General features: G+C 44.7%; 1 protein-coding gene across 3 annotated transcripts in view; it reads left to right on the forward strand.

Moving 5' to 3' along the window:
- TBC1D22B (TBC1 domain family member 22B) overlaps window positions 1–16,465 on the forward strand; it is an 82,395-nt gene extending 65,930 nt beyond the window's left edge. For all 3 annotated transcript variants that reach the window (XM_036249244.1, XM_036249245.1, XM_036249246.1), the window contains one exon: window positions 15,419–16,465. In XM_036249244.1, the coding sequence (XP_036105137.1) occupies window positions 15,419–15,547 (129 nt within the window). In that variant the 3' untranslated portion in view covers window positions 15,548–16,465. The remainder of the gene's footprint in view (window positions 1–15,418) is intronic.
- The last annotated feature ends 7,438 nt before the right edge of the window (window positions 16,466–23,903 follow it).

Below are 23,903 nucleotides of genomic sequence, written 5' to 3' on the forward strand. Positions count from 1 at the left end.
TTATCTCATGGATTTGAGGTCTTTCCGCAACAACCCTCAGAGTAACAATGGAGCTTTTTGTCCGCTGCTAGGGCACTGCAGGCCTACTCGGAGAGGAGTCTCGCCTCTTTCTTCCAGACAAAATGGAACGGGCGATGAAACTGGATAATCTGCCAAGTTCCTCCCAGCCCCACAGTTCTATAATTCTGTGAATAATAAAAGAAGAAAATGGGTCTGGCTGTGTTAGGATAGACAGGAAGTGTCCTTTAGGAGACACGCACAGCGCAGGATACAGAGCATTGTATCAGGCAGTGACACTGCCCGTGACCTCTGTAGAGGAAAGGGCCACCTGTCATTAAGTCACTGCAAAGGAAGCTCTGTCGATGAATACAGGTATCCCAGAGAGCCAGACAGGCTGAGCCCAGGAGAGAGAGTTTGAGGGCTCAAAGCTACAGTGACTCGAAGGAGAACCAGATGAAGTTGCTGTGGAGGTAAAAGTTCGAGTTGTGGCCCAGCCGGTGTGGCTCAGTGGTTAACCCATGCACCAAGAGGTCGCCGGTTCAGTTCCCGGTCAGGGCACATGCCCGGGTTGTGGGCCCAATCCCCAGTGAGGGGCATGCAGGAGGCAGCCAATCGATGTTCTCTTTCATCAATGTTTCTATTTCTCTCTCCCTCTCCTTTCCTCTCTTTCTAAAATCAATAAAGAAAAAAAAAGTTCGAGTTGTGGCAGTTTCAGCAGACCAGCTCTTCATCATCCTTGAGCAGGGAGGAGAGCTGTGAAGGGACCAGTGGAGGGTGTCAGGAAGCAGTGGCCCTCCTCCTTAAGTTGCGGACTCTGTGGAATAGAACAGTACTAAGCCACAGTCTCTGGAGCCAGTCTGCATGGGGTCAGATTTTAGCTCTTCCGCTTTTCTAGGTGTGCAACCTTAAGAAGTAAATTAGCACTCGATGCCTCAGTTCTCTTACCTGTAAAATGGAGATAAGTGTACCTGCCTCCTAGAGCTGTTGTGAGGATTATACAAATTAAAACACACAGCGTGATTAGAGCAGTGCACTGTGCATGTAGCCCTTAAAACAGTGCGCTTACTGTCATTATTTTTGCTCCCTGCAGTGTACTCCTGATTCTGGGAGCAGTGAAGACAGAGTTCAGAACCCAAGTCTGAGTGGTTTTTTTTGTTTGTTTTTGTTTGTTTTTTATCCTCACCGAGGACATTTTTCCATTTTTTGTTCAGAGAGAGTTGGAGGGAGAGAGAGGAAGAGACAGAGAGAGAGAAACATCAATGTGAAAGGGACACATTGAGTAGCTGCCACCCGCACAACCAACCAGGACCGGGGACAAATTGCAACTGAGGTACATGCCCTTAGCAGGAACCGAACCCGGGTCTCTCTGGACCGCAGGCCGATGCTCTAACCACTGAGCCAAACCGGCCAGGGCCTGAGTGCTTTTTAACTTACCCTAGTGATCCTTGCTCTGCTAATCCTGGGTGAACAAATGGGCCTGGAGAGGAGGTGCCAGAGGGTTCATGGGCAAAGGTCAGGGCCCCAGCTTTGGTGAGAGCCCCCAGGACAGGCACTTGCTTCTCCCTGACCAAGCAGTTTCCTAAGAGAGGATACCAAAACCTGACACAGGAGGATCACAGTAACAGGCTTTCTTCTGACACCTCTGAGCACCGGAACCTGAAGCACGTCTGTGCACAGGTGCTCTCAGGGCCGGACGGTCCTGTCTTCTGGGTCATGGACTACTTGACATGAGAGCTCCCAGCAGACTGGGCCAATGCCCTGACATGGCAGAGAAGGCCCCAGCAACTGTGGCCATCAGCCTGGGCTGGTGTCATAGAATAATGATGATAATGGTAGCTTAAGATTGTTGTTTTTATACGTCAAAATGGTCAAATATTGGCAATTTCATAAGGTTCCATCTAATAACTAATCCTTACCACTTTTAATATACTAGGCATTGTTCTAAATTCTTACCTGTGTTATTTCACTTAATCCTTGAACAGTCCCACAAGTAGGCCATAATTACTACCCCCATTTTGCAAATGGGGAAATGGAGTCACAGCCAGATTAAGTAACTAGGCCAAGGTCATCCAGGGAACAAGTGGTAGAGACCTGGAATCCATGCTCACGTGTGGCTGCTCATAGGCAGGGGTCTGTAGTTGTTTTCCTCCCTCTCCTCCCCCACCTCCCCTTCTCTCCTTCTTCCTCCTCCTCCTTCTTTTCTCTCTCTCTCTCTCTCTCTTTCTCCCCCTCCGCAAATCTTCCCCTACCCATCACCACTCCTCCCCTCTTACTGACAACTGCTAGTAGACTTTCTTCTCACAAAGTAAATGTTTAACAAAATTTGGTGTTTTTGTTTTGTTTTGTTTTTAATATGTTTTTATTGATTTTTTAGAGAGGAAGTGAGGAGAGAGAGATAGAAACAACAATGAGAGAACATCGACTGGCTGCCTCCTGCATGCCCCCCACTGGGAATTTGGCCCACAACCTGGGCATGTGCCCTGACCAGGAATCCAACCAGCAACCCCTTGGTGCATGGGTCAATGCTCAACCACTGAGCCACACCAGCCAGGCTGAATGTCTCTAAATTTAAGTTTGTTTGGCATTTAGCCATCCAGTGTGAATTAATCAAAATTAGATGTGAATGAATCAGAATTATCTATTTTTCTTGTCAGATCATCAAAAAATATACTATATTTTTATGGTGTGTTGCAGAATTTTAGTAATTAGTTTATGTGTGCCATGAGATGAAAAGGGTTGAAAATCACTGGTTTAGGTGGGTACACCAGGCTTCCCCACTGAAAAGTTACTATTTTCCTCTTGGTAATTAATAAGTATCTCTGGGGAGACACTTTGAGACTCTGTAATTACCCTGTTTCTCATCATTCTTTTACCCACTGATTTTAACATCTGTTAATGGTTCTTGCCTATAACAACCATTACTGTAATATTTGCCTAATAGTGATTTTCTGTTTTCATCATTCCTTCTACATTTATTAATTGGCATTCAACTCTGAGGAAGAGCAGTCCCTTCTCTCCCATTTATTTATTCCAGTGTCTTTATATCAATATAAGATTCATGGATATTTATTTTACTTTACGGGTTTCCCAAGACTGTCATTATTTATTTTGCTCTTTGGATTGTCCCAGCTTTGGACACTCCTTCAAGTTGGTTCTGGTGTCTTTTGACCCCATTATTTTATTTACTTATTTAATTAATTTATTTATTTATTACTTGTTATTTTTACTTAGGAGAAAGAACATATTTTATTAAATAGAAAGGACTAAGGGTAAACAAACTTCCAGTATAGCGTGAGAATAGCACTTTCTCAAGATTTTTTTTAATGCTTAATTTATTAATTATTTTTATTACAGCTGTCCCTCCTTTTTCCCCCTTTGACACCCTCTTCCCTGCCCCATCCCCCCACCCCCCACTCCCACCTTCATTGTACTGTTGTCCGTGTCCATTGGTTGTGCCTATATGCATATAAATTCTTTGGTTTATCTCTTCCTGCCCCCCCACCCCCCTTCAGTTTCAGGTTTGTCAGTCTGTTCCCTATTTCTTTTCTATTTTTTTTTAATCTTTATTGTTGGATGTAAAATGTATTACAGATGTTCCACATTTTTCCCCCATTGACCCCCTCCTCCCCACTCCTGCCCCCCTCCCGCCTTTTCCCACACTATTGTCTGTGTCCATTGGTTATGCATATAAGTTCTTTGGTTTATTTCTTCCCACCCCCCCCCCCAGCCCCTTTCCCTTTGAGGTTTGTCAGTCTAGCAATGAATTTGTACTTCTTAATCTCTTCACCTTTTTCACCCATTCCCCCAACCCCCCTCCCAACTGGCAACCAACAAAATGTTCTCTATATCTATGAGAATGTTTCTGATCTACCTGTTCATTTTGTTTGTAGATTCCATTGTTGATAGATATGTAGTCATTGCCATTTTGTTTGTTCATATATTTTATCTTTTTCTTCAAAAAGACCCTTCATCATTTCATATAATAACGGTTTAGTGGTGGTGAACTCCTTTAACTTTTTCTTGTCTGGGAAAGTTTTTATATGGCCATCGATTCTAAATGACAGCTTTGCGGGATAGAGTAATCTTGGTTGTAGGTTCTTGCTTTTCATCACTCTGAATATTTCTTGCCACTCCCTTCTGGCCTGCAAAGTTTCTTTTGAGAAATCAGCTGACAACCTTATGGGAACTCCCTTGTAGGTAATTAGCTGCCTTTCTCTTGCTGCTTTTAAGATTCTCTCTTTGTCTTGAACCATTTGCATTTTGATGATGATGTGTCTTGGTGTGGGCCTCTTGGGGTTCATCTTGTTTGGGACTCTCTGTGCTTCTTGGACTTGTATGTCTGTTTCCTTCACCAAGTTAGGAAAGTTTTCTGCCATTATTGTTTCAAACAGGTTTTCGATTTCTTGTTCTCTCTCTTCTCCTTCTGGCACCCCCAAGATGCGAATGTTGGCACGCTTGAAGTTGTCCCAGAGGCTCCTTACACTATCTTCATTTTTTTGGATTCTTTTTTTTTTTTTTTTGCTGTTCTGATTGGGCATTTTTTGCTTCCTTACATTCCAAATCGATGGTTAGCTCCTTGGATTTACGTACTCTATTATTGAAGCTGTGTAAATTATTCTTTATTTCAGTTAATGCCTCCTTCAATTCTAACTGTGTATCCATGATTTCTAACTGGTCCTTTTTTATGTTCTTGAGGCCCTCCCTAAGTTCACTGAGGTTCTCACTAAATTCATTGAGCATCCTTATAAGCAGTATTTTGAACTCAGTATCTGTTAGGTTGCTTATCTCCATTTTGCTTAGTTCTTTTCTTGGGGTTTTGTTCTGTTCTTTCATTTGGGACCTGTTTCTTTGTCTCCTCATTTTGGCTGCCTTCCTCTGTTTGTTTCAGTGTGTTATTTAATGAGAGGTATGGGGCTCGCTGAGACCAGATGCTGCTCATTTGAAAGAATTTAGGAAAAACCTAAAGCAGGAACCAAGACAGGCCAATCCTATGGTTAAGCAAGTGGCAACAGCTTGGGTGGGCTTGAAAGTTGGGTGGGGCGGGGCCTCAGGGAGTCAGCAGGGCGGGGCTACCAGTGTGAGCCAGGTTGCTGGAGTCCCAGATATGGAGACTGTCTGCCGCCCCAGGGAAGGGCTCACCTAAGGAACAAAGGCTTCTGACAGCACGTTTGTCCCGGAGAAAGCCCCCTCTCCAGCCCTCGCTCCAGTGCCAAACAGCTCAGTTCTTCCCTGTGTGTCTCTGGTGCCCCTCGAGCTGCCTCCCCTCCAAGCTTAGAGGGAGAGAGTCCGATAAGTCCATGCGCGGGCCCTTTAAGGAGCTGCCTGGGGCTCCAGCTGCCTCAGCCTCCCTGAGCCTCAGTTCCCGCTGGTTTTTCCAGCCAGAAGTTATGGGGATTCTCTTCCTGGCACTGGGACCCTGAGCGGGGCACCTGGTGTTGGACGGGGACCCCTCAGTCCTCAGGAAGGACCGTCCCAGCCGGTGTCCCTCCTGATTTTATCCGCCACACGTGGGTGTGGGACCAGCCCGTCCGCCTCCGCTCCTCCTACCAGTCTCGATGTGGCTGCTGCTTTAATTCCGTAGTTGTAGGACTGCCATTCAGCTTGATTTCAGGCGGTTTTGAATGATGGGTGTTCTGTAGTTTATTTTTTATTTTTTATTTTTTTTTTAAATCTTTTTTTTTAATCCTCATCCGAGGACATTTTTCCATTTTTTTATTCAGATAGAGTGGGAGGGAGAGAGAGAGAAACATCGACGTGAAAGGGACACATCGAGTGGCTGCTACCCGCACGACCTAAGCAGAGCTGGGGACAAACTGCAACCCAAGTACATGCCCTTAGCGGGAACCGAACCCGGGTCTCTTGGGACCGCAGACCGACGCTCTAACCGCTGAGCCAAACCGGCCAGGGCGGGTGTTCTGTAGTTTAGTTGTAACTTTGATGTGGTTGTGGGAGGACGCGATACCACGTTTACCTACCCGCCATCTTGACCGGAAGTCAGTCTGTTCCCTATTTCTGTCTCTGAATCTGTTTTGTGCATTATATTCCACAAATAAGTGAGGTCATGTGATACTTGTCTTTCTCTGACTGGCTTATTTCACTTAGCATAATACTCTCCAAGTCCCTTCTCAGCAGTGCACAAATGCACACGGAGGCCCTGCTGGTTCTGAATTCAGCTGCTCATTCCAAGGCCATCATTGCTCTATCTGACCACCACTAAAGCTTCCCTTTAACCAGGAAGGTTGCCCCCCATTCTCCTCATGTCCCCAACACAGTGCTGCAACCTCGTGTGTAGCCACCTGCCTTGCTGCTGCTGGCCAGTTAGTTCTATGACTTGTCAGACCTGAATCCTAGTGGGCACACTTTTCCCTTCAAGACCCCTAGTTAGCCCAGCCAGTGTGGCTCCGTGGTTGAGCGTCGACCAAAGCACCAAGAGGTCACTGGTTCCATACCCGGTCAGGACACATGCCCAGGTTGTAGGCCAAATCCCCAGTGGGGGGCATGCAGGAGGCAGTCCCACTGACACTGGAAGAACTAAATGTGTAGAGCAACTCCAGGTTCAGGTGCGCAAGCTGAGATCACAGTGGCCGCACCCTTCACATCCGTGTCCTTACCGGTCCCTCCATCAAGGTCATCAAGGCCCATCAAGATCAAGCTTCTGCAATCCTTTCCCTAGTGTTTCAAGATGCCCATTACCCAGGGACCCATGCCTCTAAGCATACAGAGAGCAAGAAGCCTGAGGAAGAGGGGTGGGTGGCAACTGCCCTCAAGAACGGCCATCTGCTGGAAGTCACAGACTGGTGGTTACTGGCCTGCTCCAGAGCTGGCTTTGAGTCTCCAGCCCCGCCTAGAACCCCTCACCATGTTTTCTTGAATTACCGACAATGAGAAAGTAACACTTTGCATTTTGTAGTAAATCCCTAATTTATATTAAGAAAAAAAAAGAAAGATTTGGCCCGGCCAGTGTAGCTCAGTGGTTGAGCATCAGCCCATGCACCAAGAGGTTGCTGGTTCGATTCCTGGTCAGGGTACATGCCCAGGTTGTGGGCCAAATCCCCGGTGGGAGGCATGCAGGAGGCAGCTAATCGATGTTCTCTCTCGATGTTTCTATCTCTCTCTCCCTCTCCCTTTCTCTCTCAAATCAATAAAGAAAAAATATTTTTGCTGGTGGGAATGCAGACTGGTGCAGCCACTATGGAAAACAATATGGTGTTACCTCAAAAAATTAATAATTGAACTGCCATTTGACCCAGTGATCCCACTTCTAGGAATATACCCTAAGAAGCCTGAAATACCAATCAGAAAGAATATATGTACCCCCATGTTTGTAGCAGCACTATTTACAATAGCTAAGATCTGGAAACAGTCCAAATGTCCATCAGTAGAGGGATGGATAAAAAAGCTGTGGTACATATACACAATGGAGTACTATGCAGCTGTAAGAAAGAAAGATCTCTTATCCTTTGAGATGACATGGAAGGACCTGGAAAGTGTCATCTTAAGCGAAACAAGCCAAACAGAGAAAGACAAGTATCATATGATCTCACTTATTTGTGGAATATAATTAACATAACAGTCTGAGGAATGGGGTAGCCCTAGAGACGTGGAAGTGGGGTACAGACTGACTATCCCCAGAAGAGGGAGTGGGGGGGGGATAAACCACAGACCTTATACACATGTATGCATGAACAACGGACATGGAAGACAAAGCTGGGGAGAGGGTGGGGAGGGGGAGAATCAGTGGGGGGAAAAGGAGAAACATCTGTAACAAAAATAAATTAATTAATTTAAATTTAAAAAATATATATTTTTAGTAAATAAATTGAATAAAATAAAAAAGATTTGTACAGAATAAAGTAACCCCCAGGTAGCCTGTAAAGTATTTGATTATAATGATGTATCCAGAAGAAGTGTGTGCCCAAGTCAGAGCAGGCACCTGAGCAAATTCCTGGTCACCCTACAGTCTAAAAGTCAGCTCAGGACAGCATCTGTGAGACCCCAGAAGAGAGGGGTCCCCACAGAGATGTCAGCGCAGGTGCCAACAAGGCCTTGGGTGTTTCAGAACTGATTTTGAGAGGACTCCAAGGACCAATCATCAAAATTCCTTTAACTACACAGAATGGGAACTGGCAAGGAAGTCACTGGGACCAGCTGACAACTCTAAAGCAAAGGAGCAGCTGGTTTGGAAGAAAACCTTGGAGAGATTCCTACTCTGAAAGTGTCTTTTGTAGGACACAGGTCAGAGTTATTAAATGAAACAGTGCTAAGCCCGTGGGATGTTCCAGGCCTAAATAACAAACTAAATGTAAATAAATCCCTTGAACCAGATGGCATCCACCCACCACTTCTTCAGGGACGCAAGGGTGGAATCATGGAATGTTGCCCAGACACGGGCTCTGTCTTTACAGATATCTAGTAAATTGCCACTTTGAATTCTGCCCAGAAGAGTTCAGAGAGAGCCCTGGGAACTGAAGATCTTTACGGAAAGCAGGCTAGTGTGAGACAGGATGAGATTCCTAGACGCATAAACAAAACAAGCCATTGAGGGGACTTGACATGGCTTTCTCTGAGGGGAAACTTGCCAAATGCACATGGTGCTTTGATGCTTGGTAAACCAGTGAATAAGTTTGGCTCTCAGAAAGTTTACATAAAGGGCCCTGGCTGGTTTGGCTCAGCGGTTAGAGTGTCGGCCTGCAGTCCAGAGAGACCTGGGTTCCGTTCCCGCTAAGGGCATGTACCTTGGTTGCAGTTTGTCCCCGGCCCTGATTGGGTCGTGCGGGTGGCAGCCATCTCGATGTGTCCCTTCACGTCGATGTTTCTCTCTCTCCTTCCCGCTCTATCTGAACAAAAGGTGAAAAAATGTCCTCGGGTGAGGATGAAAAAAAGAAAGTTTACATAAAGGACGTACTTTTGAAAATGGAAATCAGAATTGTTTTGCTTCCTCACTGATTCTCAAAACAGGAAGGATTTGTTTTAAAGTACTTATTTGACTAAGAAAGTATTTTTACATGCCTGAACACACTTTGCATTTGCAGAGAATGTTCCAGTATTGCTAAGTGATTCTATACACAGTATTTTAGTTAATAGTATATATTTTATGATGCCTTATGGTCTTTTTTTTTTTTTTTTATCCTCACCTGAGGATATTTTTCCATTTTTTGTACAGATAGAGTGGGAGGGAGAGAGAGGAAGGGAGAGAGAGAGAGAAACGAGAGAAACATCGATGTGAAGGGACACATCGAGTGGCTGCCACCCGCACAACCAACCAGGGCCGGGGACAAACTGCAACCGAGGTACATGCCCTTAGCGGGAACCGAACCCGGGTCTCTCCGGACCGCAGGCCGACGCTCTAACCACTGAGCCACACTGGCCAGGGCGCCTTATGGTCTTTTGCTATCAATTATTATATGTCTTATCTTTGGTTGTGCTTGTCTCTTAACACTGAGTAAAATTAATAAACTCTTCCAGATTTCCTTTAAACAGCCTCTTCTATGACTTTTCTTTTTGTTCCTTCTGTATTATGCCATCTCACTCCAAGACAAGCAGTATGAAGAATAGTGGCTATGAGCACAAGTTCTCACTCACAGATTGCCTAGCTTCATATCCTAGCCAGCACTACTCAGTGACCCTGGGCAAGTAAGTTCCTTAACCTCTGTGCCTCAGTTTCCTCATCTGTTAAAACAGACCTTATCTGCATCTCATAGAGTTGATGTGATGATGAAATGAGTTGGTACAGAGTACATGTGAACCATCTAGGGCTCTGTCTGCTATGTAGTAAGTACTTAATAAATGATACTACTACCATTATCATGATCATTATCCTCGATTTCTCCCTCTTCATCTTCAGTTCTTCCATCTAATGGATTTTTCTTGTGCCTTTCCCTTCCCAAGGTCTCTTTGCTTATTACTATTTCTTCTTCCTCCTTGGCCCCTTCCTTATCTAATTGTTCACACACACACACACACACACACACACACACACACACGGTTCAAATTCCTTCTCTGTCATTTTTCATTTCCTTTGTGGTCTGTGGCTTTTCAGCAGGAACCTGAGCCAGGCCCTTTTCTACTATTTCAGCCATTTGCAGCTTTTCTTCTTTGAAAACCATTGCCCTTTCCATTAATTTGGAACTGTCTCTGCTGCTTGCCCCACAGGCTGCCTTCTCACAAGTAGTGTTTCATCTGACTGCATGTCATCCTCAGTGTTCCCACAAGCTGGCAAATCAGTCACTCCGTGCCCAGGCAGCATCTCTTCTCTACCTCTAGATAAAAGCAACTGATTTGTGACTAATGCCTCCTTCCCTCAGCTATGATTTTTCGGTTTCTACCTCTTTATCTCTGTCAAACTTCTCAATGTATTGAGCATGTTTTCTCATTGTTGCAGCACTGTGATGGAGGGTGCACTCCTGGGCATAGCCACTAGGTGGCAGAGTGGTTCCTCACACCTAAGCCTCACTGCCCTTGGCGGAGGTGAGAAGATTAACTTGTCCAGGGGTACAATTATTTTCAGGATTCTGGGAGGTTTCTAGCAAGAATTGGAAATTACAGGTAGATCCTATCCCAGGAAAGAATATTCTCTTCTAGAATGATCATCCTTTTATTGTTTGCTTTTGTTTATCAATTTTATGTGAATGTAACTACTATGGAAAAATTAGAAAATACCAACATGTAGAAAGAAAAAAATTAGGTGCCTAAAATATTACCACACAAAGATGATATATTTCCTTTCAGACATTTCATTTTACAAATCTGTATGAATATTGTATATATGTAACTGTTAGTGGAATCATTTTGTACACTTTGTTTTGCAACCTTTATCACTTTACAAAATATAGTGGATGTTCTATAATGTCAAAAAGTACAGATATACATTATCCCCCCACACACTTTTGGATTTTTACACATTACATGAGTATATGCTTGTGCACAAATTTTGAAAACATTAAAATAATAATTTGGCTGCAGGGTATTTTGTTTTACAGATTTACCTTAATTGGTTTAATGGACGGTCACTCTCTATGTGACAACTAGGGGTTTTACTTCCTTGGGATCATAAGTGTGCTTTTTTTATTCCATCAAGAGTTTTTTAGTAGCCCCAAACCTGATTGCCTGTTGGAATCATTGGAGACATTTGTGAAAAATGTCAGTTGCTGGATCCCATCCCAAGTCTTTAGAATCCAAAACTCCTGGAATGAAGCTGGGACCCATGTGTTTCTCAGAGTTCCTGCATTTAATGGAGCTGTTGCAGCCTGGTTGGATGACAAGGGGGAAGCCTTCAGGGTCTCATTGAGTCTCCAGGGCCCTGAAATCTTTGTGCATCATTCCTTCAGCTCACAGGCTGGTTCTGAGTCAGTGAGGTATGTATCTCCTCAAGAAATAGGATAGCGACTTGACCTCACCCAGTGAGCTGATTGAAAGTGGGAGTGAGATTCTGTGGCAACAAAAAGCAATCAAAAAGGAAAGTTTTCCAATGAATGAAGTTTAAAATTAATGTTAGTGGTAATATGGACACTTGAGTGTTAAACTAGACTCTGGAGGGAGGTGTGAGAGTTCTCGTTGGCTGGGGTGTGGGGCAGGAGAAGGGCAGGCGACAGGAGAGCAAGGGACTTCAGTGCGGGGTCCACGCGAGGAGCCAGCAGGTCCCTGGGTGGGAATGGGACATAATTACAGGATTTTCAGCAACCCCTAATTCAAAATTAGCATTTCCTACAATAATGAGTGTAGGCAACAAAGCACAGTAATATTACTAGTACCTGTCTTTGTCACTAATTATAGCTTTAAGTTCACTACTCCTTTGAAATTATGGTAGTTATTTAATCTGACATTAGACCTTGTTACATAATGTATTGATGAAGTACGTACATAGTAATATCACAGATTTATTTTTAAAATATTTTGAACACTACATTTTAATTTAACTGGTCTTCTATATGGTTCTATGTATTTAAAACCATTATTCTGAGAATGGCTTCACCAGATAGCCAGAGTCTGAGGTAAAGAAAGGGTTAAGACCTCTATAATAGAGACACTGCCAAAGTTAGAATGAAGTTGACTCCCTGAGGAGGTGCTGGCAAAAAAAAAAATGATGCCTTTTCTAATTTGGTTGGGGGCCTCTGGGGCACTGGAAAGCACTAGAGGAGTCTGAGGGGCCAGAGGTTAGGGAGTTCGTGGGGAAGGGTATTATATTCCAAGGACAACATTAAAAAAAAAAAATAAGTTCATGGAGAAAGTATGGGCAGATAGAGAAGCATGTAGCTGATTAATTTTTCATGTTCTTCATGTGGATTCACCGCCATTTTGACTTTCGGCTCTGAGTTCGGTTCTCAGACTTGGAGATCTCAGGGACAGGAGTTATAATTAACAAAGTTTGTTGAATGATAGTAGTCAGTTCTGGTGGAGAGCTAGGGAAATGAACATCTTTCTGGAATGCATTTTCTAGATGAGTGTTAAGTACTTTAAACTACTCATGCCTTTTGACACAGTAATTTCAATCCTAGGACTTTAGCCCAAGGAAATAATCTAAAATATGGCTTTCTGCACAAAGCTGTTCATTATAATTTCATTACAATGAAAACCAGAAATAATCAAGTGCTCAAAATAGGAAGATACACTGAGGAATGGGGTAGTCCCAGAGATGTGGAAGTGGGGTACAGACTGACAATCCCCAGAAGAGGGGGTGGGGAGGGAGAGAAACCACAGAACTTATGTGTGTGTGCATGAACTGTGGACATGGACAACAAAGCTAGGGACAGGGTGGGGAGGGGGGTATCAGTGGGGGGAAAGGAGAAACATCTGTGACAAAAATAAATAAATTATTAATTAAAAAATAAAATCAGAGCGTGGTAATGGTAAAAAACAAAAAACAGGAAGATATAGAATAAATTCTGGTATATCTGCATCATAGAAAATTGGCCATTGAGAATGTCTGTCTATAAGGGGCTTTTAATATTAGAGGAAATGCTTATGATAAATGCCAGATTAGATTTAAAACTTCATAGAGAAACTATTTCAACTGTGTAAAATATACAGTAAAAGGACTGGAAGGAAATACACCAAACATTTAAAAATAGCTTCCTCTTGATTATGAAGTTATGGGTATTTTATTTTCTGCTCTTTTTTTTTACTTTTTACTAACAGAACGTTCGCAGAATGTGTGTTAATTACTCAGGGAACATTCTTCTATCGCAGTAGTGTACGCAGACTCCGGAGCAGCAAGGGAAGCAAAGGGCTTCAAAGACCGACAAGTACAGTGAGCAGTGAGTCTCCTGTCTCCAGAAGTGACCACCCAGCCCCTAAAGTTTTTATATACATATGTGCACATATAGATTAGAAATATATTGTGATTTCCCACTTACCTAGGGATGTCACATTATACGTATTTTCCTGCAACTTGCCTTTTTTTCCCTCTTAAAAATGCCTTAGCTCTCTTTCCACCTTGGGACATGGAGCCCTACTTCATCCGTGGTGGGTGCGGCCTTGCACTTCAGGGTATGATAGCCACCGTTCGTCCGTTCCCGACTGTTCCCAGGCTGGTCCCAGGCCGGTCCCAGGCCCGCCAGGCTTCCGGCGCATCCCGCCCTCGTCCCCGCCCTCGGCAGCAGAGCTGCGGGAGCGCCTCTGCCCGGGGGAGTGAGACCGGCTCCCGGAGGGCAGACGTCCCCTGCCTCAGACACCCTGCGCTTCTGATCTGGACAGACATGGCCTGTAGTTGTTAAGATGATATAAGCTTGTGTCTTGTAACCAAAACCTTAGAATAACAGTGGCTTAAAACAAGGTAGTTGTTTACTTTCCTCTGATTCACAGTCTAAGTGTAAGCAGTCCAGGGCTAGCATGACGGCCCCAGTCGGGAACTCGTTTCTTCTAGGTTGTGCGCCACCATCTTCAACATGTGGCTCTAACCTTAGGGTCTGCGATGAGTGCTTTCACGCCTCCATTTGTACCCATTTTCTGGGAAGGGGAGGCGGAAAGTTTAGGGCAGAACCCAGGACTAGTCAGAACTTAATCATATTGGCCACACATTGCAGTGATGTGTGGCCAGTATGACAGGCAGCTTTGTGCCCAGCTAAGTTTCTGTTACTAAAGGAAGAAATCTCATAAAGCCATGCAAGACCTTTACACCACAAAACATTGCTCAAAGCCGGGATTTTCTATGGCACCCGGCCCGCGGGTGGGCCATCGGCGTTCTGTGCATCTCCTGGTCACAGCGCCCAGCCATTTGTCTACTTGATTGTTTGCCCTTTGTTCCTACTGACTTGTAGGCAGTCTTTGAGTATGGATATTAACCTCTTGCCTTTTATACGTGTTGTACATATTTTCTTAAACTTTCTTATATTTTATTTTTACTTTTGGTGCCTCTTGACATATTAAGGTTTCAAAAAAATATATAATCAAATCTCAGACTGTTTATGGCTCTGGGGTTTGTGTCTTGCTCCTATTATTTTTATAATCAGAAAAAATAACAAGATGTGAGAGAGACATATTGATTGGTTGCCTCCTCCATGACTCCAATGGGGGCCAGGGATCGAACCTGCAACCCAGGTACATGCCCTTGACCAGGAATTAAACCCACAACCCTTTGATCTGAGGGCCGACGCTCTAACCACTGAGCAAAATCGGCCAGAGCTCACATTCATTTTATATTCCAATACCCTCTTTAATAGGCTGTCTCCATGGAGCTGTTTGAGGGACCTGTGCTTTGAAAACTGAATAGGGCTTAGATAGATGGAGGGAAAAAGAGGAGGTGTTCCAAGTGAAGGAACGACGTAAGTTAAACCATGGCTGTAGTGCACACGGCGAGATGAGGCGTGTACGTTGGAAACTGGGAAATAAGCTGCTCATGTAGGCTGAAGACAGTTTTCAGAGAACAGGGTAGAGAATAAAAAGGGTGATTGCAAATAATATTGGTACTGCGAAGAAAATGTCCAATGTAGAGAGATAAGGAGCAAATTAAGTTACTAATGACAGGAAAATGGTTGATTAAATTAGAGTATTGCCACATGACAATACTAATATTGAATATAATCATTTTTGAAGGCTGCATGGAAAAACATGAAAATTATAGGTACAAAATTATTCAAAAGCACATAAAATTCTAATTGCGATTACAACTATTTAAAGAAATATGCATGTGAAACAACTAAAATACTTCAAAATTAGGTGAGATGTTTGGATGATGAATGATTATTGTTCTTTTTTAAATATCCTTATTTATTGCTGTCATTCTCTATAATATTTTTAAAGAGGCAGGTGTCAGTGGATCAAAGAATCAACAGAGACTTCTTAAGTCTTCTGTGGGTGAACTAGGGACCAAGGGCCATGAGCTGCTTGGGATGTGTGACCAAGAGAAAGGGGCCCACTCCAGGGCCTGCTGGTCCTTTGCTCTGTGGTCCTGGCGTGAGAAAAGTCCTTTCTTGCATTCCAGGGTCTCCTCATGCTGCTACAAAACCTACCTACGATACACTGGGGCAACGAAGAGATCGGGCTGCTGCTCGCCGAGGCGTACAGACTCAAGTACATGTTTGCTGACGCCCCCAATCACTACCGCCGATAGGTGCTGTCTCCCCGTGGGGACCCAGACTGCCCCCAACTCTGATGGCAATCTGATCACTGTGGCCACTGTTTGAGCCGTGGACCCTGGCCAGGAACCACTCCTGCTGTAAAAAAGCTCACATCCGCCGCCCAGGTCTTAACTTCTCGGCGTGCCTGCCCACCACTCCATGTCTCTGATGGGTCTCCTGGACCGCTGTCAGTATCCCGCCACGTGATGGGCCAGCTCTGGGAGAGGACTGAAACAGAGGTACAGGGTTGTCTGCCCCTTTCAAAGAAACTGGGCAAATGAAGGGGAAGGCTCAGGGTCTTAGCTCACTGTCCCTCCATGGACTGGCTGTCTCTTGCCTCCCAGCCCCAGCTGATATTGTTGCTTTTTGTGACATAGTTTGATTTGCTCACAAGTCAAAAACGCCTTATGTTTTCAAAAATATTCCTGGCCCCTCTCCCCTGTCCCCAGCCCCTAGCCCCTAGCCCTTTACCTTCTGCCCTGGTCTGAGCCAGTGAGGGGCCGCTTGTTCTCAGATGGAGGAGGCCTTCTCCCAAGGGCTAGGGATTTTATGTTTCTTTTTCTCACCGGTATGTGAGTGTGCATTTGTGTGGGGGGGTGTATACACACCCAGCATTTAGTTACATGTCTGCATTTCTTTGTCCAGTCCAGACCAGCCCATCACATCCCGCTAGGAAAGGCCCCCGTGACCAAGTGTACGAGCGTCCCTTGAGAAGGATGAGGGCAGGGGAGAGAGAAGGGTCTTTTTACCTCTCCAAATCCTTTTTCCATGATGACCCACTCCAAGAGATTATGTGTAAATTGTGTTATTATGTATATGGGTAAAGATGTACAAATATATGTCTTCTTTGTAGCAGATATGATTTTATATTTATAATGTGCATCAACATGTGAAAGCAATCTAGGTCACTAGCACAGGTGAAGTTGCCAGGCAGGTGGCTTCAGTGCCTCCAGGTTGGTCTCCGGGTGCCCTCCTGCGAGGGTGGTGGATGGGATCTGTAGGTGAGCGTTGCTGACCAGATATAGCTGCTTTGGGACCAGAGGCAGCCATGCCGAGCAGCAGTGCCTCAGAGCTGTTTCTCCTCCTCCTCTTCCCACCCCAGCCGCCTCCCAGCGAGGACCACAGAGGCAGAACCTTGCTGCATGTTTTCAGCCCCTGCCTTGCCCCAGAATCTGGGGAGGGCTTTGTTTTCACATTGTTAAGTCAGCATTGTATTCAGGACAGAAACTGTGACTGACTTAGTGCCAAGGAAGGGGTTTCCTGTGTGTCCCAGGGGTTTGGGCTCTTCTCAGAGAGAGGTATTCGAAGAGGTGTGACCCGTGTCGTTTTTGGTGTTCGGTAGTGGAGAAGTGGGCGAGGATGGAAAGCAGCTGTCATCTTCTTGGGAAGCCAAGCAGGTCCCCAGTGGTGACACGACACCCTTGAGTCCCTGCCAGCGGAGCCCACCAGGCAGGCATGTCCCGCCCCATCTGGAGCCTTCCTCAGGCTCTCCCTGGCCCCGCCCTTCCCCTCCAGTGTGCCTCAGTCTCCCACAGAGGGCCGGGACCGCCTCGGCTGGGCCGAAGAAAGACACTTTGTTCCCAAGTGGTGGGTTTATTTTTTTAGTTTTTATGTTTGTATGGGAAATTGTGGATAAAGTGAAAGAATTGTAAATAAATAGTGGATTTCCTCCTCCACTGCTGATTTTCTCCCATGGATTTATGTGACCTGGAACCTAAGGAGCCTCCTCTTCTGGGTTTTTCTGTCGACACTAGTAGGTGTGGGGGACGAGGCTTCTGTGGGGTGGGCGGGGGATCAACAAGGTAGGAAGGAGTCTCAGAGGACACCAGCAGACCTTCACTGCGCACCGCCTTGGGGGAGGAAGCTGGGAACTGAAACTCAGTGGTACCACGGTTCACATAGCTGACAGAGCACCCTGCCACGTGCCAGACTCTGGGACAAGCACTTGGCATAGATTAGTTTGTCCGAAAGGAGCACATCATGTAAAGGAGGTTAGAAAATGGACTAGAAGTTCAGTGTAGGACCAGATGCCTGTTCAACACTGGTTGGCCTGCAGTGTTTTCCCCACCAAACCATTTAGAGCTAAAATATGTTCAAAGACTGGCCCTCCATTAGGGTCTTCATTAGGTTTCTGTTTTTAGGGGGTCGTTGGTTGGTTTTTCTCTCACTAACCTGACTCCAGAGGGGCAGGTGGCTGCACTTTTATCTGTAGTAGCGATTGGAGTGGCTTCTTCTCCTGGAACTTCTTCCCAGGACTCATGTGAGAGTGTTTCTTGATTTCAGTAATTAGGATTACATTAAGCTACATGTACAGAAACCAAAATAACTGGCTCACAAAACTTGGGGATTTATTTCTCCCTCACGTACAAGTCCAAAAGTGGGCAACCCTGAGCTTGTATGATGAGTCTGTTTCACAAAGCCTGTAGGAGCCTGGACTTCTTCTCTGGTCTTCATGGTCAAGGTAGCAACTCGCGCTCTCTACCAGATCCACTTTCCAAGCAACAGGATGGATTAAAGAAGGGACAAAGGAAAAGAACGAAGGAAATTTGCCAGCAGTGTTTTAAGGAAGTTTCCAGAAAGCTGCCCCATAATACCTCCTCTTACAACTCAGGTCAAAACTCAGTCCCATGGTAGGTCACCCCTAGTTGCAAGGGAGGTTGGGGAATTAGTCAATTCCAGACAGCCATTTACCTGGCTCAAAGTCAGGATTCCATATCTGTGAAGGGAGAACAGATATTAGGATTCAGGGAGCAATCTCTGCTGTAAGAACTTAAGAAAACAAGTTGAGCCCTGGCTGGTTTGGCTCACTAGTTAGAGTGTCGGCCCACAGACCAAAGGGTCCTGGGTTCGAATCCGGTCAAGGGTGTGTACCCTGGTCAGTGTCATACAGGAAGCAACCAATCAGTGTTTCTCTCCCCACCCCTTTCTCCCTCCCACTCTGTCTGAAGATAAATGCAAAAATGTGCTAGAGGATAAAAAAAAGAAAATGAGTTGAAAATAGAGACCAGATTTGCCCATAAGCATATAGAAAGGATCTGACTTTGAAATTCAAGTAACTGTTCACAATTAACCTTGGAATTTAACTATTGTCGTGAAACATTCTGGTTTTTGCCTGGCCGGTGTGGCTTATGGACTGAGCATCGTCCCATGGACTGAGCGGTTCTGGGTCCATTCCCGGCAGGGCACATGCCTGGGTTGTGGGCTCCATCCCCAGTAGGGGGCGTGCAGAAGGCAGCTGATCACTGTTTCTCACATCAATGTTTCTCTCTCTCCATCTCTAAAAAATCAATAAAACATTTTTTTTTAATTATATTTTTTCTCTATGTAGGAAGTCAAGCATTTTTCTGAAACATTTTGATCATGATTAGAAAATTGATGAAAACTTGCAAACTAATTCTGGCACTGAACTACAGTGGATCCACTGTTCATGTAACCTAAATCTCTACAGTTCTACTTAAATAGGCCCTACCTCAGCTTTTATTCACCTGTGTAGGGACAGTGGCAGATTACTCAGATAGTGACCTCATTTGCTTCTTGAGGCAGGAGCCTCTTTCTGACAGCATTCGGCTTGTCTTGAGTTGGACTTTGCATGTCCAGTATCTTTGTAAAGCTTTAAGGATTGGAGTCAGAAACTAAGCCCCAGTAACTGAGCCCTTGATACCTCTTCTTGGGACATCCCAACACTCAATTTCCAGCTGGAGACTGTCCGAAGGAACGAAAGTACAGCGACCACCGAACCGAGAAGGTATCTTGAGACCAGAAAAAGAGGCAGGCAAGTCCATTGAGTATAACAGAATTTATTGTGGAGTAAGTTACAGGAAGATTGGGCTGGAGCAGAAGGTGACCCCACAGTCTGCACAGATAATCTGTGCTGCTAGATGGTTGTTACACTAAATGTTTATAGTATAGATGAACTACTGATGATCGACAAGGCAAAGGGACCATACCTCCTAGTGGTCTTATGATGGATAATTGCTTAGAATTGACCATGTATCTCAGTTGCTATGCCATTCTGGTCTTTTACTGATAGGAATCTCTATGGTTACATTGTATAAGCTTACAGGACACAACTAATCATTAAGTATGAGGCTTTCATGCTGGCTGAGACTAGCTAGGTCAGGTTCAGAACATGGAAATTCTAAAGAAATCAGGGGGCACATTAGCCCTGGCCGGTTTGGCTCAACAGTTAGAGCATCAGTCCCCGGCCCCGGTTGGGATCGTGTGGGTGGCAACCAGTCGGTGTGTCTCTCTCACATTAATGTTTCTCTCTGCTGAGACTAGCTAGGTCAGGTTCAGAACATGGAAATTCTAAAGAAATCAGGGGGCACATTAGCCCTGGCCGGTTTGGCTCAACAGTTAGAGCATCAGTCCCCGGCCCCGGTTGGGATCGTGTGGGTGGCAACCAGTCGGTGTGTCTCTCTCACATTAATGTTTCTCTCTCTCCTCCCCCCCCCCCCCCCCCCCCCGCTCTATCTGAAGATAAATGCAAAAATGTCCTCTGGTGAGAATTTTAAAAAAGAAAGATAGAGCACATTATATGGAGATAGATTTGGAAGCTGCCATAAACACCAAACAGGATTTTAGACTCATGCTGAAAAAGATGAAATTAACAGAAGCAAAATAGTTTATAGTCTATGTATAGTTTATCACTTCAAATAAAATGTAGAAACCTTACAACCAACAGATCCTTTTACCCTCCCCTTTTATATTATGGTTGTTACATGAATTATGTCAACATACATTGAAAATCTGACCAGATACTGTTAATAATTTTTGCTCTCAATGGTTAACACATATTTAAAAGAACTTAAGAGGATACATTTACCATTTATGTTTCTCCTTCATTTTTTAAGTTTTCCTCTGCTATTATTTCCCTTCAGCCTACAGAACTCTCTTGAGCATCTCTCAAAGAGCAGGTGTGCTCACAACTCTCCTCATTTGCCTTCATCCCTGTATGTGTTTTCTCTGGATATAGTTCTTTTTTTTTGGCATTTTAAAGATGTCCACTGTCATCTTCTTCCACAGTTTCCAGTGAGAAATCCAGTCACTGAAATCATATTTAATTCTTGTTCTATATTTAATTATTGATTTTTCTCAGATTGCTTTTCCAAAAAAAATGTGGCAAAATTTGCCATTTTAATCATTTTTAAGTGTACAGTTCAGTAGTGTTAAGTACATTTACATTGTTTGCGACTGTCACCACCATCTCCAGAACTCTTTATCTTGCAGAACTGGAACTCGGTACCAATTAAACAGCAGTTCCTTATTTCCCCTCCCCCCAGCCCTGGCAGTCACTCCTGTATTTTCTGTCTCTGAATTTGACACTTTAGGTCCCTCATATAAGTGGAATCATACAGTATTTGTCTTTTTGTGTCTGGCTTATTTCACATAGCATCTGTCCTCAAGGTTCATCCATGTTGTAGGGTATATCAGAATTTCCTTGCCTTTTTAAGGCTGGATAATGTTCCATTGTATGTACATACCACATGTTGTTTTTCCAGTCATTTGTCAAAGGTCAGTTGGTTACTTCCATTTATGGCTATTGTGAATGATGCCCTGTGACCCGGGTACAGAAACATCTCTCTGAGACCCTGCCTGCAGTTCTCTGGGGTAGACGCCCAGAAGCCCACTTACTGGATTACATGGTATTTCTGCCTGCAGTGTTCTGAGGAACCACCATCAGGCAGCTTTCAGATATTTTTTGCTGTTTCTTTGGGTTTCAGAAGTTTGATTATATGACAGAGTGTGGGTTGTACTGTTTTTTTGTGTGTTTTGGAGGTTTTTTGTTTTTTACATTTATCCTGTTTGGGATTCACTGAGTTTCTTGAATCTATAATTTTTTGTCTTTTACCAAATTTGAGAAGCTTTTAGCTATTATTTCCTCAAATATATATACATTTTTCCCTGGACCAATCCCTTACTGCTCCCCTGGGACTCCAGTGATATCAGTGCTGGACCTGCAGTCCCTAAGTCTCTGTTCATTATTTCTTCCATCTTTTTTGTTTTTGTTCTTCAGATTATTTTCTCTTCATCTGCCTTCAAGTTCATTAACTCCTTTTCTGTCATCTCCATTCTACTATTAAGCCCATACAGTGATTTTTTAAATTTCAGATATTGTGAGTTTGGGTTCTAATGTTTCTATTTGGTTCTTTTGGTAGTTACTGCTTCTCTGCTAAGAACTATCTTTCCCTTCATTTCAAGTGTGTTTACATTTACTTCATGGAGCTACCATACCTGTTGTCTTTGATCATTTCAGTCTGTATCATACTGGGGTTGGCATTTTTCTGTCATCTTTCCTCATAGAAATTGATCACATTTTCATAGGTCTCGTATGTGGAGTAATTTTGGATTGTATCCTGGACATTTTGAATATAATGTGTGAGACTCTGGGTCTTATTAAAATCTTCTAAAGCAGGGGTCAGCAATCTGTGGCCTTTGGGCCAAATCCAACCTTCCTCCTGTTTTTATAAATAAAGTTTTATTGTCCTGAGCTTTGGCATAAATTTTTTAAAAGTTTTATTGGCATACAGTCATTCTGATTTACTCACGTACTGTCTGGCTGCTTTGGCACTACAACAGCAGGGCTGAGCAGTTGTGATAGACTGTATGGCCCACAAAGCCTAACATGTTTAGCCCTGGCCGGTTTGGCTCAGCGGTTGGAGCGTCGGCCTGAGAGACCCGGGTTCGGTTCCCGCTAAGGGCACGTACCTCGGTTGCAGTTTGTCCCCGGCCCTGGTTGGTCGTGCGGGTGGCAGCCACTCGATGTGTCCCTTTCACATCGATGTTTCTCTCCCTCTCTCTTCCTCTCTCTCCCTCCCGCTCTATCTGAACAAAAAATGGAAAAATGTCCTCGGGTGAGGATTAAAAAAAAAAAAAAGCCTAACATGTTTACTGTCTGATGCTTTATGAAATGAGTTTGCCGACCCTGCTCTAGAAAGCGTTGATTTTGTTGTGTTTAGCAGCCAGTCAGTCCTGTAGTTCTGTCTCATCTCCTGTGGGCCATTGTTCAGTGTCATTCTCGTCTTTCAGAGACTTTGCTAAGCTGCTTTGGGTTTGTTTTGGCCATGCAAAACTCGTCCATATTGTACACAGAATTAGGGGATCCCCTTCTCTAGCTGGCTTCTCTCTCGGATTCTCCCTGCACTCTGGCTCACAGGTGCTGTGTTTCCTTGTCGACAAGCCAGAATGACAGTGTGTCTCTTGAAATTTCTGCCCATACTGCTACCACCACTACTCCATAATTCTGTTGTTGTTAATCCTCACTGGAGGATATTTTTCCATTGATTTCTAGAGAGTGGAAGGGAGGGAGGGAGAGAGAGAAAATCAATGTGAGAGACACACATCAACTGGTTGCTTCCAACATGTGCCCGAACTGGGGCTGAGGATCGAACCTGCACCAAGGTATGTGCCCTTGACCAGGAATTGAACCCCTGACCCTTCGGTGCGTGGGCTTATGCTCCAGCCACTGACCCACACTGGCCAGGGCACTGCTTGCTTGATAATTGAGTCCTACCCTTGGGATAGGTCTGGGAGAGAGAGAAAAAACTTTTTCTTTTCAATCCTTACCCGAGGATATTTTTCCATTCATATTCAGATAGAGTGGGAGGGAGGGAGGGAGAGACAGAGAGAGACATCAATGTGAGAGACACACATCGACTGGTTGCCTCCCGCACGACCCGACCAAGGCCAGGACAAACTGCAACTGAGGTCTGTGCCCTGACTGGAATCAAACCGGTGACTCATTGGTCTGTAGGCCATCGCTCTAACCGCTGAGCCAAACTGGCCAGGGCGAGGGAAAAAACTTTTTTTTTTTTTTATCCTCACCCGAGGACATTTTTTCCATTTTTTTGTTCAGGTAGAGTGGGAGGGAGAGAGAGAGAGAGAGAGAAACATCGATGTGAAAGGGACACATGGAGTGGCTGCCACCCGCACGACCAACCAGGGCTGGGGACAAACTGCAACCGAGGTACATGCCCTTAGCAGGAACCGAACCCGTGTCTCTCGGGACCACAGGCCGATGTTCTAACCGCTGAGCCAAACTGGCCAGGGCAGGAAAAAACTTTTAATTGTAATCCCCCCTCCCAACTCTCTGGCTTGCATCGACTCTACCCCCAAATCCTCTGGTCAGAGAGATGAGTTTGTGACATAATAAGAAATATATATTTGGTCTCTGCCCCCCAGTTTCTGGTACAGAACTCCTAAAATCCTTGGGATTTTCTGAGTGGTAAGAGCATCTTTTATTCTAATAAGGTGACCCTGGGTGGGCTCCTGGATGGCTTCAGGATGGGGCTGGTCAGCGGAAGACCACGCCATGATTAGAGGCTTGAAATGATCAGCTCTGCCCCCATC

The sequence above is a fragment of the Molossus molossus genome, unplaced genomic scaffold, assembly GCF_014108415.1.
Source record: "Molossus molossus isolate mMolMol1 unplaced genomic scaffold, mMolMol1.p scaffold_m16_p_8, whole genome shotgun sequence".
In the NCBI taxonomy this organism is placed as follows: domain Eukaryota; kingdom Metazoa; phylum Chordata; class Mammalia; order Chiroptera; family Molossidae; genus Molossus; species Molossus molossus.